The sequence below is a fragment of the Oryzias latipes genome, chromosome 16 (genome assembly GCF_053564925.1).
Source record: "Oryzias latipes strain Hd-rR chromosome 16, Olatipes_Hd-rR_3.1".
Taxonomy (NCBI): domain Eukaryota; kingdom Metazoa; phylum Chordata; class Actinopteri; order Beloniformes; family Adrianichthyidae; genus Oryzias; species Oryzias latipes.
The window spans coordinates 35,210,124-35,227,943 of record NC_136252.1 but is presented as its reverse complement, the minus strand read 5'-3'; the positions used below and the strand labels follow the sequence as shown (position 1 = coordinate 35,227,943).

At 48.7% G+C, this 17,820-nt stretch overlaps 1 protein-coding gene and 1 non-coding gene across 4 annotated transcripts; one reads left to right on the top strand and one right to left on the bottom strand.

Annotated features, from left to right (window-relative positions):
* The first annotated feature begins 189 nt into the window (after positions 1–189).
* Positions 190–13,591, top strand: thbs3a (thrombospondin 3a). Of its 3 annotated transcripts, none has more exons than XR_013648440.1 (23): positions 190–441; positions 3,114–3,320; positions 5,440–5,693; positions 5,951–6,050; positions 6,132–6,158; positions 6,248–6,330; positions 6,403–6,454; positions 6,526–6,674; positions 6,745–6,882; positions 7,706–7,780; positions 7,907–8,059; positions 8,132–8,242; positions 8,310–8,417; positions 8,489–8,648; positions 9,090–9,208; positions 9,321–9,373; positions 9,487–9,668; positions 9,980–10,158; positions 10,322–10,370; positions 10,448–10,644; positions 10,822–11,108; positions 12,226–12,365; positions 12,446–12,516. XR_013648440.1 is itself a non-coding variant. In XM_004078422.5 (23 exons), exons 1-23 carry the CDS (start codon positions 222–224, stop codon positions 12,505–12,507), a joined length of 2,991 nt encoding a protein of 996 aa, XP_004078470.2. In that variant the 5' UTR covers positions 191–221; the 3' UTR covers positions 12,508–13,591. The 3 variants fall into 3 exon arrangements, 2 of the variants coding, with proteins under 2 accessions (XP_004078470.2, XP_078789784.1); XM_004078422.5 differs by having other exon boundaries at positions 191–441; positions 10,822–10,994; positions 12,446–13,591; XM_078933658.1 differs by lacking the exon at positions 190–441 and adding an exon at positions 2,357–2,552 and having other exon boundaries at positions 10,822–10,994; positions 12,446–13,591.
* Positions 13,592–13,740: 149 nt separating this feature from the next.
* mir92b (microRNA mir-92b) lies at positions 13,741–13,842 on the bottom strand. Its single transcript, NR_107180.1, has one exon. It is a non-coding gene; the product is annotated as a microRNA mir-92b (primary transcript).
* Positions 13,843–17,820: the final 3,978 nt, after the last annotated feature.

The window sequence follows — 17,820 nt, the reverse complement described above, 5'->3', positions numbered from 1 at the left end:
CTGGGTGGGGGTGGGGGGGTGGTGGGGGGGTTGCTTCACCTGAACAAACCTATCAGGTCATCATTTCTGCTCCCCCTCTGCTTTTGGTTTGAGTTTCAATGAATTTCCCGAGCATGCGCAGTTCCAATCCAGCTGCGCACCTGACCATTGGTTCGGGTTCGGGTGGTACCGCCCCGCTCCGCCCCTCCTCCTCCTCCCTGAGGAGCCAGCAGCCCATCCCGATGGTTCTCCGTGCAAACCCTCTGCCTCCGGGTTCGGTTCGTCTCTGTTCCAGGCTGAAGGACCACCCCAGTTCCGGACCGGCGCCCCCGCGTTTCAAAGTTCTGGACCTGGTTCTAGGGAGTGCCCGTGGGTCCAGAATGGGTTGGTCTGTCCCGCTTCTGCTGTCAGTCATGTGCGCGCGCCTCACGGTGGGAGTCCCGGACGGAGCGGACTTCCAAGGTAACGGAACCGAACCTGGGCCCGCGGCCGGGACCAAAATGGCGTTTCGATCCGAAACCATTAGAGTTCTTTTGGATCTGGTCATGTTTGACAAACCGGTTAATGGCGGGAAGAGAGAGGGAGAGAAACGCGCGCGCTGGAAAAAGTGATGCCTAAACTTTTACGCACAGAAAGACGCAGAAAACTTTATAGAATCTTTTTTTATTCTATTATTACATAAACACTTCATATTTATTCACTACAGGAATTGACCAAATGTTGAAACAATCAGGATGACTTATTAAAGGATGTGTTTAGGGAACAGCTAGAATACCCGACAAAAGTCAAATTAACAATAATATGCTTTGATTGAACACAACAGGAGCCAGAAATGAACCGTTTCTCTCCAAAACTATAGAAAAAAAGGTAAATTTGACCAATTTTATAAAGTTTGAAATGGTCTTTATCTTCATTCTTTACTTAGAACAAAATAAATCTTTATATCTGAATAATACACACATCTATGAAAAGCTGCTAAGTAAGTGTCTTGGAAGCCCAGAGGGCAGGGGTCCCCAAACTGGCCCACCCATTTGACCCGGCCCCCTGAACTTTACTAGAGAGGCCCCCTCTTTTTTTGCATATCACATAGCCTGGTCACGTGATGGAGACTCATTGAAGCATGGAGAACTGGGGTGAAGTGGACCCCCCCAACAGAATCTCTGGAATTGTTTCCTCACATCAATAAAGTTTATATGATTTGAAATGTGAGCAAAGCTAAAAATGTTGCTACTGCAACCTCACTTTGCCCCTGTCATAGAACTTGAATGTGACCCCCCCCCCCCCCCCCATCAGAAGGGAAAAGTGACTAAAAGGTGAGGAAAGGGAAACATTGATCCAGAATGCAGGTATTGATCAGAGAGGCTAGCCTCCTGAAAACCTCCAAACCTGGATAATAAGGAAAGAAGACAAAAGCCTTCAGAGACTGTTCATATGAGCGTCGCTGAAACACTTTCCTTCATATCTGTTCGGTCGGGTTCACTTTGTGTAAAAAAACAATTTCATTTTTTCATTTCTGAGTCCCTCCGGAAGCATCAGATGAATCCTGGGAGAAGCTAATCGCCACACGGTAACAGTCATATTAGGTCTTCATAAACCCTACCATGGGTTTGACCTCTGACCTTCATCAGCGAGGCTCCCGTCAGTCAAACGACACACTTTTTTTCTTCTTGAAGCCGTGAAAGCAGCTCTGGGAATTCCTTCACATTTCAAACTAACGTGAAATCAGAAGAATTAAAGGATCTTCATGAACTCTGGAGAATAATCGTCAGTCCTGATCTGTGTGAGAAGTCTGTTGAGCCACTAAAACCATGAAACTTCCTCCTCCGTGCTTCACAATAGGATCATTTTCTGCACACTCTGATGGGAACATCTTGAGACTTTTCTGAATCAGATTCTTTTTTTTCTGTGTGCTTCAGAAAAGAGAAGATTTGTTTTGGATGATTCGACTCTTTAAGCCTCTGACAGAAACGGCTTTTCTGGACTCCGCCCTGATGACGTCTCGCTCTTGTGACGAAATGCCTGTAACTAGAGGATTTAATGGAAGGACTTTAACGAGCCTCAAACGGATGAAAATCTGTTCTTACAAGGTTCACCAACTTTTTATTTATTCATCTTCTGTGTCCATCGTTTGAAACCATCTTTAGTTGTTAGCAGAAGTTGTACAGGAAGTCAGCTTGACCTGAATGGGAAACAGAAAAGGCTTTTATTGTGAAACTCAGCCTGCAGGTTCTTCCTGGCTCATGTTGGTCTGTAACAGCGCAGAGGCCGAACGCGCCTCCTGATAATCTGTCACTTCCTGTTGGGTGGGGCTGCTCTGAACGATTCCACCTGGAGAGCTGCTGATGCTTGAAGCAACGTCTGCTGGTCCCACAGCCGTTAATGTGGTCGCAGAAAAGCCCAGCTGTGGTTTACATTCTGGAACGGTTCTGCAGAACATCTGGAACAAACACAGGGACCTTTTTTTCAGGTGTGGTCCTGCCTCTGGTCCCTGAGGCTGATTGTTTCTTCTGGATGGGGCCGTTTCTGATCTGTGCTCCTCAGGCTGACGTGATGTGTGGTGGAGACGCCGAGGGGTTCGTGTTTCACCTCATCTCTAAATTTAGCTCTGAAGATGAATGTTCCTGAGTGAAGGTTTCTCTGATAGACCTGAACAGTTTACGGTAACCATGGTAACCTGAAGTGAGGATGGGGTTTCATACAGAACATTGCATAAAAGCTGGTATCATTTTTCTAAATATTTAAGTCAGAAACGGATAAAACGATCGATTTTTTGAGGACAGAAAAAAATTGAAATGCCATGAAAACAAAAATGCAGTTCATTTCAAAATGACCATAAAAAGTCGTTCATCCTGTGAGGGCCGGCCATGGCACGGAGGTGGAGCAGCTGATATTTAGCAGAAACATTTCTAACTTTAGAGCCCTTTGGTCTACCTGGCTGAAATGTCATGGACTGTTATAAAAACCACTAATGTCTAAGATTTTTAGCTTTTAGAGAAAATACATTTTGTGTCTTTATAAATGAAGAGCGTATATAAAGATGACTTCTACTTCTGGGCTTCCAGGTTTCACATAAACTTATGCAGTTAAGTGGCTGACCTGCAGGGGGCGTTAAGACTGTCTCCTGTTCTCCTCAGTGATTGACGTGCTGAGTCTCCAGGATGCAAAGCAGAGCTCCGTGGCAGTGAAGAAGCTGTCGGACGGTCTGAGTGAGCTCAGTGACGTGTACGTGGTGTCGACGTTCCGGCTGCCGCCGAAGTCGAGCGGCGTCCTGATGGGTCTCTACAGCAAGCAGGACAGCAGGAAATACCTGGAGGTCGCCGTCATGGGGAAGATCAATAAAGGTGGGCGGAGGTTTGCTTTGCTCTGGAACTCCGAAATTTCCTGCGCTTCCTGAACGTGTCAGGAACGGTTCTGGAGAAGAATGATCCAGCAGCCCGTTTCCATGGAGACGGGAAGTTCGTGGAGGGAAACCTCAGTGTGCCTGAAGGTTCAGTCGGCTGCATAAAAACAGTCGAACCTTTTTCCAAAGTATTTCTAAAAAATAATGAAGAAAAGCAGCAGAAAACACAAACGACCAGGAGAAGAGCTCAGAGAAGGTCCAACAGAAGACTCGGATTAAAAAATGTATTAACCAAATCAAATTGATATTAATGTCCAAGAGAAAAAACTGGAGGAACCTTCCTGCATTCATTTGCTCTGTGTGACTCCAATGGAGGACATCAGAATCAGAATCAGAATCAGAAAGCCTTTATTGTCATTGTTACACAAGAAACTTGTGACAACGAGATTACCGGTGCTCTCCAGCTGCTTAAACAATAAAAATAGATAATCTTCTAAAGAACAATAAAATTGTGTTTCACTGAAAATATACATATGTACAAAGCTAAATAACTATTTTAAATTGCATTATATTGCACTGGGAATTGTTAATATTGCACATTGGTTTCAGTTATTGCACGAAGTTACAGTTTTTTGTGGGATTCACATTTATTTATGAGGTTGACTGCTCTGGGAAAAAAACTGTTCTTGAGTCTATTTGTGCGAGCCTTGAGCGATCTGTACCGTCGGCCTGACGGTAGCAGTTGGAACAGGTGGTGGTTGGGATGGTGGGAGTCCTTGATGATTTGCCTGGCTCTGCTCGTGTAGCGAGAGCCAGCAATGTCCTCTAGGCTGGGCAGGGGGGAGCCGGTGATTTTCTGGGCCGTGTTGATCACCCTCTGCAGCGCCTTCCTGTCTGCGGCCGAGAATCCTGCATACCAGGCTGTGATGCAGTACGAGAGGATGCTCTCGATGGTGGCTCTGTAGAAGGTCACCAGCAGCTTCTTGTCCAGGTTGTTCCTCCTGAGTATTCTCAGAAAGTGGAGACGCTGCTGGGCCTTCCCTACTGCCGCAGTGGTGTTTGCAGTCCAGGAGAGGTCCTCTGTGATCAGCACACCCAGGTAGCGGATGGAGTGGACCCTGTCCACTCTGACCCCATTTATATAAAGTGGGGGTGGGTCCACTCTCCCCTTTCTGAAGTCCAGGATTATTTCTTTCGTTTTGGTGGTGTTCAGGTGGAGGTTGTTTCCTGAACACCACTTTTCCAGTCTGCTGACTTCATCCCTGTAGAGAGTCTCATCTTCACCTGAGATGAGCCCGACCACAGCGGTGTCATCAGCAAATTTGATGATTGTGTTGCAGGGGTGGGTTGATGTGCAGTCCGATGTGTAGAGTGTGAAGAGGAGTGGGCTCAGTACACATCCTTGTGGTGATCCTGTGCTGATGGTGATGGTGGATGAAAGGTGGGGTCCAAGTTTAACAGATTGTGGTCGTTCTGACAGAAAGTCTTTAATCCATAAGCAGATGGGGGAAGAAAGGCCCAAGTGAAGCAGTTTCTCTGTCAGGATGTCTGGGATGATGTTGTTAAAGGCTGAGCTGAAGTCCAGAAAGAGCAGCCTAACGTAGTTCCCTGGGTGGTCCAGGTGGCTCAGGGCAGAGTGAAGAGTGGTGGAAATAGCATCATCTGTTGAGCGATTTGGTTTGTAGGCAAACTGGAGCGGGTCGAGGGTGGGTGGGAGATTATCTTTGATGTGTTTTGCTATCAGTCTTTCAAAACACTTCATGATTACAGGCGTGAGGGCGACTGGCCTGTAGTCGTTGAGGCTGTCTGCTGCTGGCTTTTTGAGAACCGGAATTATGGTGGAGGTTTTGAGGCACGCTGGGATGCTGCACTGTTGTAGGGACTGATTAAAGATTCTGGTGAAAACGTCTGCTAACTGGTCGGCGCATGCGCTGAGTACTTTGCCTGGTACTCCATCTGGTCCCGTTGCCTTCCTGGGGTTGGCTGATTTAAGCACCCGTCGTACTTCATGCTCCTGGAGTACTAGGGTACTGTTGGTGTGGGGTGGTGATGATTGAGACATCAGTCTCCTGTCTCTGATGGACTGCTCTTCCTCCCTCTCCTCCTCCTCCTCCGGTCAGTTGTGGTCCGGTACGCGAAGGCCGACGGCAAAATCCAAATGGCTAACCTGCAGAACGCCAACCTGGCTGATGGGCGGGCTCACGCCATCATCCTGCGCCTGGGCGGCCTGCGGCGCAGCAGGATGCAGCTGGAGCTGTACGCGGACTGCCGGCTGGTGGACTCCTCCCAGGACCTGCCGCCGCTGCCTCCTCTGCCCGAGGAGGCGGAGACGGTGGAGGTCCGTCACGGACAGAAGACGTACTCCCGCCTGCAGGTGAGAGAAAGCAGCAGACGTTTGTTGATGATGTTCCTGTGAGGTTCAGGAGTGCAGCGAGGGGCCTCCAGCAGGAGGAACCTCTGACTGTAGGATGGAGCTCTGTCTAAAGGAGCTTCCTGCTGGAGGCGCATGAGCAAACAGGGACACAAAGGAGCAGTAAGCAGAGGATGTCGATGATGTAAACATCTGGAGGTCGTCTCCAGATGTTTGGTTATGATGTAGATGTTCAGGACTTCGTCCTCTCTGTGCATCAGGGGTCCTTGGAGTCCCTCCAGCTGGCTCTAGGGGGCAGCGTTGTAAAGGCTGGAGCTCTCACCGACTGTCCGTTTCAAGACTCATCAGCTTACAACTCAGGTAAGCCCCTCCCCCAAAGGTTAATGTAGACCGGCTGCGGCGTGGCAGACGTCAGTAACCGGTAACTGTCTGCCGTTTCAGCGAGGGGGGAGGTCAGCTCCATCCTGGGTGAGGCGCCTCAGCTCCTCCCACCTGTCGGTAAGCAGTGTTCACCTGTGCTCGGGTCACTCACTGTCCGTCTGATGGTCTCTGGTCAGGTGATCACACCAAGGCCCTGATTGGTCAGCTCATCATCTTCAACCAGATCTTGGGGGAGCTGCGGCAGGACATCCGGGAGCAGGTGACGCCGGCAGGTCAGGTGGGACAGGAGGTCATGTGAGGGCTCATGTGTCATCACCTGTGTCGTCCTCAGGTGAAGGAGATGGCGCTGATCCGGAACACCATCCTGGAGTGTCAGGTTTGTGGTGAGTCCGCCGCTCGGTTCTGGACTATTCCTGGGATCTGGAACCCGAAGACTCGACCTATTTGTCTGCAGGCTTCCACGAGCCCCGCCCCCGCTGCTCCCCCAACCCCTGCTTCAGCGGCGTGTCCTGCATGGACAGCCTGCAGTACCCCGGCTACGTCTGCGGACCCTGCCCGCCCGGAACCACCGGCAACGGGACGCACTGCAGCGACATCGACGAGGTACCGAGAGCACCACCGTGACAGACAAACCGGCCCCGCCTCCTTTAATGCTCCTCCCCCTCCTCCTCAGTGCGAGCTGCAGCCCTGCTTTTCCCCTGAAGCCTGCGTGAACACGATGGGGGGGTTCAGCTGTCACCCCTGCCCTCCCGGGCTGTGGGGGCCCCCGTTAGCGGGGACTGGACTGGACTACGCCAAAGCGCACAGACAGGTCAGACCGAAGGGAGCGACCCCGCAATCCCCCAACATGCCACCGGGGGCATTTCTGCCACAGGAGTTAAAAGCCTCCTCTTCCTCATTTGCTCATCTTCAGCACTTCCTGTTTTACAGCTTCACTTCCTCCACTCTCCTCTAACAGCTTCAGCGGCTCGTCTGTGACTCCTCCCACCTTCATTCCTGTGAGGACTTCCTGTCCTGAAACCGCTCTGAACCTCTCTGCGCTTCATCTCTGTTTCTGCTTTCACCCCCCCTCCCCCACACACTGGTTCCAAGACAACGATAAAGAAAATGCAGAATTTTCTGAGAAAGATTTTAGTTTTTATAAAAAGAATGTGATTGATCCAATAAATAATGATAATGATAATAAATGATTGCAAACTGATAAATTAGCCAAATTGTACAGATTGGAGCAGTTTTCACCTGCAGACAGCCAATAATCCACCCTCAAGGACAGTTAGGACAGAGCTGAGGCGGTGGAGTTAAACACTGAAGAAACCCTCCACAATAAAAGTCTAGATGTTTAAGAAAAATAAAGAACCAAAGAAAAGGAAAAACTAAAAAGCTTAACAATGATGAGCCGTGCTAAAAATACTAACTGTTCTGCAAAACACTGTTTCCCTTATAGAAGTTCGAGGAAGAGCAGCTCAGCTGTTCAGTCTGACATCATCAGGAGCTTTAAATCAAGCATTGCGTCTGTTTGTGTCCTGAAGGAACTATTCTAAGCTGAAAGCAGTGATGTCACTGATGAGGCTCAGCAGGTTAACGCCCCTCTGCTCCTCTGAACGCTGTTCTCCTCAACCCGTGTGTGTTTCCAGGAGTGTGTGGACGTCGACGAGTGTGTGGACCTTCCTGATGCCTGTGTGTCAAACTCCATCTGCATCAACAGCCTGGTGAGTTCAGGGGTTGCCTCCTGTGGTTGGAGATCCCAGAGCGGTGAAGGAGACCTGCAATCTGTAGGCAGACAGCGCCCTCTGCTGGACATGAGGCGGTAACCACCACTGCCTCTCCTCTCCAAGGGCTCCTACAGGTGTGGAGGCTGTAAACCCGGTTTCTTTGGGAACCAGACGACAGGCTGCCTCCCGAGGCTGTCCTGCGCCGCCTTGGCCTTTGACCCCTGTGACACCAACGCCCAGTGCACCATGCAGAGGAACGGGGAGGTGTCCTGCAGGGTGGGGCTGGTGCTCTGACGGTTCAGCTGGTTGTTGTGGGTCAGTGTGGTGACGCTGTTGGGCTGTTTCCAGTGTAACGTGGGTTGGGCCGGGAACGGGCACACCTGTGGGGAGGACACGGACATCGACGGCTATCCGGACCGCCCCCTGCCCTGCATGGACAACAACAAACACTGCAGAAAGGTCCGTTCCTGCAGAGACCGACCGGTTCTGTGAGAACTGGACTTCACGGTAACTCTTGTTCCACCAGGACAACTGCGTGTTCACGCCGAACTCTGGTCAGGAGGATGCCGACAACGACGGCATCGGCGACCAGTGCGACGAGGACGCAGACGGAGACGGCATCAAGAACGTGGAGGTTGGAGGAGGCCCGATGGTCCCAGCCGTCATGTGACCCCGTGACCATGTGACCTGCTCTCTGTTCTTCAGGACAACTGCCGCCTGGTCTCCAACAAAGACCAGCAGAACTCGGACAGCGACTCGTTTGGTGATGCGTGTGATAACTGTCCCACAGACCCAAACAGCGACCAGACAGACACCGACAACAACGGACAGGGAGACGCCTGCGACCAGGACATCGACGGAGACGGTAACCTGGAGACGGACCGCCATTCCTTCATTTCTCCTTCACTCTTCTGGTTTCAGAAGGAACATTTTTCCTTTTGACTCCCATGTGAACTCGGGGGTGTGATTATGGTGGGGCATGGGTGGAACTTGACTTTTTTTTTAGTAGTTTGAGGTGGGCGGAGCCAACTCTGGTTAACGTGCCTGTCCCACTTCAGGCCCCAGAAACCCAACGAATACCATCAGAGGTCGGAGTGTCGTGCTGCCGCTGCAGAACCTGCATCCTCTCATTGTCCTCATGCAAACATTAGAGAAGTTACAGAAGCACAGGGGTCGGGTTAAAGTAAAATCCTCTCGCACAGGAACCGAGCTAGCATTAGCGCTTCGTTCTTCTTTGTTAGTTTAACCTGGAAAGGGTTTGTGGTCGAAGACCGGAAGCTTGATGGAACTTCCTGTTTTTCTTCAGGTATTCCCAACATTCTGGACAACTGTCCGAAGGTGCCAAACCCGCTACAGACGGACAGAGACAGAGACGCGGTGGGGGACGCCTGCGACAGCTGCCCTGAGATCAGCAACCCCACACAGGTACGAGTCCCGCTACAGGTGGCTCGCAGAAGCCACGCCTCCCGCCCGACCGGGGTCCTGCGGTTCCAGAAGGGTGATCCTGGAACCATTTCTGATCTGTGACTGCTTCCAGACGGATATAGACAACGACCTGGTGGGAGACCTCTGTGACACCAACCAGGACAGGTGTGACCCGCACACACACACAATCATTCAAACACACTTATTCACACATGTTCACATACAAACACACCTTCAAGCCGTTTGATTCCCTCCCTCGTCTGGGATTGCGTCCACAGGGACGGAGACGGACATCAGGACAGCAGAGACAACTGTCCGGACATCCCCAACAGCTCCCAGCTGGACTCTGACAACGACGGCCTCGGCGACGACTGCGATGACGACGACGACAACGACAACATCCATGACGACACGGACAACTGCAGACTCATCCCAAACCCCAACCAGAAAGATTCGGACGGTAACCAGCAGACTCTAGATGATGCTTTACGTTCTGTGTCTAAAGTTAAAGTCTGTATTAAAGTGACAAACCGGCCTAAAAGTGAAGACCCACTGAAGGATGGAGTAAAGATGACATCTGACCGCACTGCGCTCTAACTCACACACAGGAAGTAGAATCTGCTCATGAGGTTTTTCAGTTTGCTGCACTTCCTGGATGTTTGATCTTGTTTGAGGATCCATTTTTTTCTGGATGGTCTGTGTTCTAAAAGACACAGCTGTGACCCGTGAAGGTCTTTCCTGTAGGTCCTGAGCAGAGCAGTCTGTTCGCAGGAAATGGAGTCGGAGACGTCTGTGAGAACGACTTTGACAACGACGCCGTCATGGATATGGTTGATGCGTGTCCAGAGAGCGCCGAGGTCACCCTTACCGACTTCAGGGCCTTTCAGACGGTGATTCTGGACCCAGAAGGAGACACCCAGATCGACCCCCAATGGGTGGTGCTGAATCAGGTGATTCCGCAATGTCGGTTCTGAGCTCAGAGGCTCCGGTCAACCCCAGTTCAGCCCCTGACCTTTGTCATCCATGAGACCCCAGAGAGGTGGGGCAGTGGGCGGGGCTACGATCACTGTGTCCTGATTATGCAGAGACTGTGTGCATTTGCTCCCCCTCCAGGGCAAGGAGATCATCCAGACCATGAACAGTGATCCCGGTTTAGCCATTGGTATGTTTCCCGTAAAACCACTTTTAGTGTTCTCCCGGCCCCGCCCATCGTCAAACCAGCTCCTCCTCCATCCGCAGGCTACACGGCGTTTAACGGCGTTGACTTTGAAGGCACCTTCCACGTCAACACAGTGACAGACGACGACTACGCCGGCTTCATCTTCGGTTACCAGGACTCGTCCAGCTTCTACGTGGTGATGTGGAAGCAGGTGGAGCAGCTGTACTGGCAGTCTGTCCCCTTCAAGGCCAAGGCGGAGGCCACGCTGCAGCTCAAGGTTCGCTCCTCTGCTCTTTGCTCAGGTTTCAGATCCTCTCAGGTTTTGATTGAAGGTCAAATTAAAATTCAGCGTTTTACAGCCAAAATGGCCGAAACCCCAAACTGCCTTGTGATACCAAAACCGACCAAGAGAGGGCGCTCTAAAACCCCATTTACTCTTGTCTGTGACTGACAGGCTGTGAAGTCCCAAACCGGCCCTGGAGGGTATCTGAGGAATGCTTTGTGGCACACCGGAGACACGCCTGGAGAGGTGACGCTGCTCTGGAAGGATCCACGCAACACGGGCTGGAAGGACCAAACCTCGTACCGCTGGCAGCTGAGCCACAGACCGCAGGTGGGATACATCAGGTACGGCGGCAGACGCATCAGAAAGGGGTCTGCATGTTAGCCGAGGCTGGTTCCGCTGCTGTGGTGAGGTAGAGGACCCACAGCCGCATGTGGGTGTGGCCACTTGTCCCACAGGTGAGTCCTGGAACACGTCTACATGTGACGGTCTGCAGCATCACTCCTAATACCAGCTTCCTCAGTCTGTCCGTACTGCTGACCGTTGTCACACTGCTATCACATGATCAAAAAGGGGGCGGGGTTACAACTAAAAACAGTAGCTGTCCTTGCTCTGCTCCACTGCACTCAGGTGAAGCGCAGCGTGCAGCACTCTCCTCAGAACCATAGCTGTCAGTTTTCCTCCACGGAGTGACTGATGTTTTTATTTATTTGTTTGTTTTGTTGTTTTTGGTTGTTTGTTTTCCTCCTGAGCAGCCGTGACTGCTGAATGTCTCCTCTGTGAGATTAATAAAGTTCAGTTCATGTGAAACGTTCTTTAAGGAACCCGCCAAATGCTCTGTGCTTTGAAGGGAGGAGAGCCTCACAATGGAACGTCTTCATCACTGAAACTTCAGCCTGAAGTCCTGCTTCACTGATTTACTGGATCTGTTTGTAACTCGCCTCTTTCACCTGCTGCCAACTGCACTTCCTGCAGTCCAGTTAGTGCCTGACAGGCAGAGAGCAGTGTTAAAAAAGTTGCAGACCTGTGCTGGGTAAATATTATCTGTAGTACTCAATAGTATTGTGTAATACTACGCAGTAGGCTGTAGTACTCTAGGCTGTAGTACTCTACAATTGCATGCAGTACTCTGCAGTAAGCTGTGGTACTCTGCAGTGGGATGTAGTACTCTGCTTTAGCCTGTAATCCTCTGTTGTAAAATGTAATACTCTGCAGTAGCCCGTAGTACCAAGTAGTACATTATAGTATCTCAGGCTGCAGATGTCTCCTCCTTTATTTCGCCTCTTTCTTCCTTTTCTTTTCGCTGCATTCTTTTCCCTCTTTGTGGCCCCGGGCCCCCCGGTTCTCCATTGTGCCCGTCTCCATGGCGACCAGAGTCCTGGCGAGAATCTGCCTCGGCTGCCGTTCATATGCAGATCAGACAGAGCTGACAGAGTTCATCCCAGAAAAACACTCCAGCACAAAGTCTGTTATTGCAGAAAGTAGACCGATCCCGGACATCACAGCTGCTGCAGCTAGACCCTCCCATCGGTCAGGAGGAGGAGGAGGAGTGATGAAGATGCTGCCTGTTTTCAGGGTGAAGCTGTTTGAGGGTAAAACCATGGTGGCCGACTCTGGCGTGGTGATCGACACCTCCATGAGGGGGGGCCGGCTGGGAGTCTTCTGCTTCTCCCAGGAGAACATCATCTGGTCCAACCTGCGCTACAGATGCAACGGTGCGACCCGCAGCTTAACTTTTGGGGGGGGGGTTGGTACGGCGCCATCAGAAGGCCTCATGAAGTTTCTTTACTTTCAGACACGGTTCCTGAGGACTTCAAGACCCACCGGCAGCAAGTGATGACGCACATCCAGGTCTGAGCTTTGGGGAGGGACAGACCCCCAAACACCCGACAAACTGGCCCAATTCCACCGATTCCCAGGATGTTAGGCAGCACCTGAACGCGCAGTGACTGCTTCCATCCCTCTGTGGGTGAAGTCATACAGAAACGTAACACTACATTACCAACAGCCTTGACTCACATGAACTGAAGTCCCGTCCCGTTCCTGATCCGTAGATCAACCCTTCAGGGAAGCCTGTCCACAAGGTTAAGGAGTGTTTCTAGGAATTTAGGGCCATTCTTCCAAAAGTATATAGCTGAGGTCACACACTGATGTTGGTGGAGAGGCCTCATCTGTGGTGCTGTGGTAGGGCGGTTGACCTCTGATCGAAAGACTACAGGTTTAATTCCCGCCTTGCCCGCCCAAATGTCAAAGTGCCCTTGGACAAGACACTGAACCCCACCTTGTCTCTGGTAGAAGGTTGTCTCCTGTGTTCAGCTGAGGAGGGCCATCGCTGTGAATGGGACTGAAAAGCGCTGTATAAGTATGCGCCATTTACCTTTAACCCTTGTGCTATCCTAGGCACTTTAACATTGGGAGTGGGGTCATCTAGACCCACTAGACAGAGCTCTGAACCTTTTTTCTTCAATGATTTGTGATCTTCACTGGTGTCCATGGATTACATGAAATCTTTCCACCTTCATCCACCTTTGTCGTGGTAGGGAGAACACCTCAATGCAAGGGGGGGGGGTCATCTAAGATAGCACAAGGGTTAACAATAATAGAGTTGACTGATGAATCTTTAGGACATTTCACCACTGGATTTGTTGCACAGGTGGCGTCCTATGACAGTTCCACGCTGGAAATGATCTCCTGAGAGTGGCCCATTCTTTCTGATTTAGGTTCTGATCATTTGGATGGGTGAGCCAATACTTTTGGTAATGTAGTGTAGGTAAGTCCAACAGCAGCAAGAAAAGTTCCCGTCTCTGCATTTGAACTTGATTCCATGGAACCAGGAGAGTCCGAAGAACTTAGAGGGAAACACCTGGGGGGAGGGGGGTCTTAAGCCTTTACCTTCAACGTTTCTGTTCCAGTCTGAATAAAATGCTGATGGTAACCAGAACGTCTCGTCTCTCAGAGGTCTTCATGAGTGAACCTCTCCACCCCCTTCATGACACCAGAAGACAACGTAAACACAAACAAAGGCTTACCGGCCAACCACGATGGCGCCATCCATTTCAGCCGCAGACTCGTCTTTTTGTGTGGGTGGAGTTCTTAGCCCCGGGGGCCGGGGAGGCCGGGACAAGTGCAATATTGGAGGGGGAACACGACAACAGTGCACTGCATCCCGCACCTGCCCGACCTCGGGAGGAAAACGCGTAGCGGCCTAATAACACCCAAAAAAAAAACACGTTTAGCGGCTTTCACTGAACCGCACACGCAAACTCATCCATCTTCAAACCTTTAACACATCTCCATGGTAATGGCCACAAAACACACCTACCCAGACTTGTCAAGGTTACTTAGTACAATTCATCTTGTTCTGCTGTGAAGGGCGCCACCTGCTGTCAAAGTCTTATCCTGGAAAATAGAATCTGCAGTCATCAAAGAAACGCAAGTGACCGGGCAACGATGCTGCAAATGAGGCAGTTCAATGGCGAGAAGCTTCTAGTCAATCTGACATTGGATATCTTCATTGTAGGCCAAAAACAATGTTTACTTTGAGACAAAAAACCTTAGGAAGGAAAGCTGTGGCTGCTGAGGACCTGGACCTTCAGGAGAGCCAAACAAGTGGCTTCAATGCAGCCGATTCAGAGAAGATGAAAAGTGGACTCAACGTCTGTATTCTGGAGTTTGAAATTCTTTACTGAACAGCAGAGAAAAAACCCACCAACTATTATAATAGTTATAATAACAATAATATATTGTATTTATATGGCGCCTTTCTGGGCACTCAAGGTCGCCTCACAGTACAAAAGTATGTAAACACATAAAAATACATCAATAAAACTCCAGAACACACAATAAGTTAACAGTATTAAAAAGTTTGGAGTTTAGATCCAGCATTCAGAACAATTTATTTCTTGAAAAATCTGCATGGAAATGCAATGGAGCAGCGGCGCCATAGAAATGATGTTTGAAACAGAACCCATCACTGATCCAAACAGAACCATTTCTGAAGTGATGCTCCACAAGTTGTTTTTTCTTAATATTATTCCATTTATACACAAACCAGCCTGACTGTATCAAATCACACAAAGGAATATTTAAATAGTGACCAGAAAGTGGAGTCAGAACTGGGGCTTACAGCAGTTTCCTCCGCTGGAAGGAAGTCAGTCTTCCCCAAAAAGATGCACTAAAACATCCTTTAACCCTTGTGCTATCCTAGGCACTTTAACATAGGGAGTTGGGTCATCTAGACCCACTAGACAGTGCTCTGAACCCTTTTTTCTTCAACGATTTGTGATCTTCACTGGTGTCCATGGATTACATGAAATCTTTCCACCTTTATCCATCTTTGTCATGGTAGGGAGAACACATCAATGGAAGGGGGGGGGTCATCTGGACCCCATAGGATAGCACAAGGGTTAGGATCGGGTCATCTGGACCCCATAGGATAGCACAAGGGTTAAATCGTCTTTTAAGAATAAAACCTTTGAGGTTTTTGAACTTTGGCAGCATTTTTCTTTTCGGCCATCACAGACTTATAGGATAGATACACAGATATAAGTAAAACATCTTTGTATTTTTTGTATACATTGAATTAACTTTAAAACCTGACATTCATACACTGTGTTCTATTCATTTAATTTCTGCTCTTTTCAACTGTTCTACCATTTAATTAACAAAGTAAACCCAGTAGAGGTGAATCTGCTCAGGATGGAGAGTCAGAAGCTCACAAAAGCAGATGATAAAGCAGAACTTTGAAAGCTTTTAAAGAATTTGAAACTTTGCCATTTGTTTTAGTTCAAATCATAAAAAATCCAACAGAAAGTCCAGTTCTCCAGATTCTGTTTCCACGACTTCAAAAGTTTAGAAAAAGATCAAAAGTTTTTCATGAAGACACTTTAAGATGAGCCGCCTTGAGGGCTTGTCTGCTCAAACCTCTGGAGCATCAGCAGGTCTGAGGAGCAACAGTGCAGCTCCAACTTCTCATCCTCTGAGGTCATTTCCAAGTTTCAGCTTCTCAAGTTATCGGAAAAGAAACCAAAATGTCTGAATGGTCCTCTGAGACCTCAGCCGGTCCAAGCAGACGTCTGTCACCAGTTCTGATGGAAGTTTCTTCCATTAACATCCTTTAATATGAAATGTAACTTATATTATCAACACTACAAATGTCAGTTTTTCCTTTTTTTCAGTTTTACCTTATAGCTGGAGGGAAAAATAACTGACTCAGTTCCCTTATGTTTTACTTCCTCAGAAATATTACATCAACATGTTCAGTTTTTGTTGTATTTAATTCTTCGTGTGAATAGAAACCATTTTTTCTCTTTGAATCCTCCAAAGATGAAGATCCTTCATCATCAGATCACTCAGCCTCACCTAAAACCCAAGACCTCAAAAAGATGCCAATTCAGAGATGAATGTTTGGAGAATAAGAACGTTTACATGTGGAGGTGAGAGAAGAATCTGTGAAAATCTATCTGTGTATTCATGATCCTTTATGATGTTACGTTTACTTTACAATTACCGGTATGAAGCCCATTGAGACGACTGCTGTTGTGATTTTGGGCTGTTCTAATAAAATAGAATTGAATTGAGGATCATTTACAGGTGGAGGTCGATGCTCATTTTCATTTTTACTTGTTCTGTGATAAACCCAGAGAAAGAAAGAAGACTCACCTCTGCAGATTCTGTTCGTTCTGCTGCATGGTCCTCCAGCACCGGGTCTGGGTCAGTACCACCCCTCCCGCCTCACTTTGCCCCCTCCCTCCCCAAACACTAACAAAGGCTCTGAGGGCTGCTCAGTGAGGCGGAGAGGGGCCCTGCTGCAGGCTGGAAGGGCAACTGCTCATCTGTACACACATGTATTTGCACCCACACACACACATTTACACACACACACATACACACACACACACACACATGCACACACACATGCACACACTCATACATGTACACACATACATACATGTACACACATACATGCACACACACATACAGTTACACACACATCCACACATACACATGTACACAAAAATGCACACACACACACACGTACACACACCCATGCACACACACACATGCACACACATATGTACACACACACACACACATACATGTACACACACACATGTACACACACACACACATGCACACATACAGTCATGTACACACACATGCACACACACATACATGTACACACACACACACACATGCAGATATAAGCTGAGGAAAGCTTCTCAAGCATCAGGCTTTCTGTTTGAAGCAGGTGATGCTAGAACAATCAGAAGTTTCTCTTCTGGAGAGTCTGAAACTAGTTGAAGAAGCCAGAAAGAGAGTTTATGGCGCCCCCTGCTGTCTGTCCCCTTAAACCACATGACTTCCAATGGTTCCTACCCCACAAGTCAGACAATTTTTCTGCATATTATCAGCGTCTGCTCTGGTCACAAAGTCCGGTTAGACTATTTAGGGACATCCCAGCAAGGTCGGGGGTGGGGGACTTGATGCTTTTTGTCATATGGCCATGGGGGTGGCATGCCCCCTGCAGCATGGTGTGGGGGGACCCCCCCAAGTAGCTCCTCTGACATAGTTGATGCTCTCCAGCAGATGTCGGTGAAATTGCCCCACAGTCTGGGCTAGTGGTTGTTGGGGGGGGGGGGGGGGGGGGGGGGGGCTTGTGATCACACACACATACAAATTGAAAATGATGCTTCTGATTTTGGCGATTTTATTGATGTATATTTTGGGGAACTATGCATTTGAAACTGTTTTAAATGTTATACGAGTTATGTTAATTTTATGTCATTTTTTTAATGCAATTTAACGCTATATATGTACATTTTTACTCTGTTTTACTCATTTTATTTTAAGTCTCTAGGTGGCTGGCCATGGTCAGAATGGGACAGAGGATGGAAATTAGCCTAGGCTACAATCCTGCATATTTACAGTGTGTCTTTACCTTTAGAGTATTCTACAATGTTTGTTGTATGCATTGTCCCTTAAATAAATAAATACAAATACAAAATACAAATGATGATCATGATTTTATGAATTAAATCTATTTTGCTTTAAATTGTTTGCATCGCCTTCAGGAAAGTAATAAATCAAAGTGGAACCAAAGTTCCAGGTCATAAATAGATTTCTGCGTCTGAAATAAAAATAACCACGTGTGTACGCGTGTGTGTGTGT

Coding starts and splice junctions, on each gene's coding strand:
- thbs3a (XM_004078422.5), top strand. CDS start 222: ATGGTTCTCCGTGCAAACCCTCTGCCTCCGGGTTCGGTTCGTCTCTGT. Junction 6,455..6,525: donor CCTGGAGTGTCAGGTTTGTG/GTGAGTCCGCCG, acceptor ATTTGTCTGCAG/GCTTCCACGAGCCCCGCCCC. Junction 12,366..12,445: donor CCTGCGCTACAGATGCAACG/GTGCGACCCGCA, acceptor CTTTACTTTCAG/ACACGGTTCCTGAGGACTTC.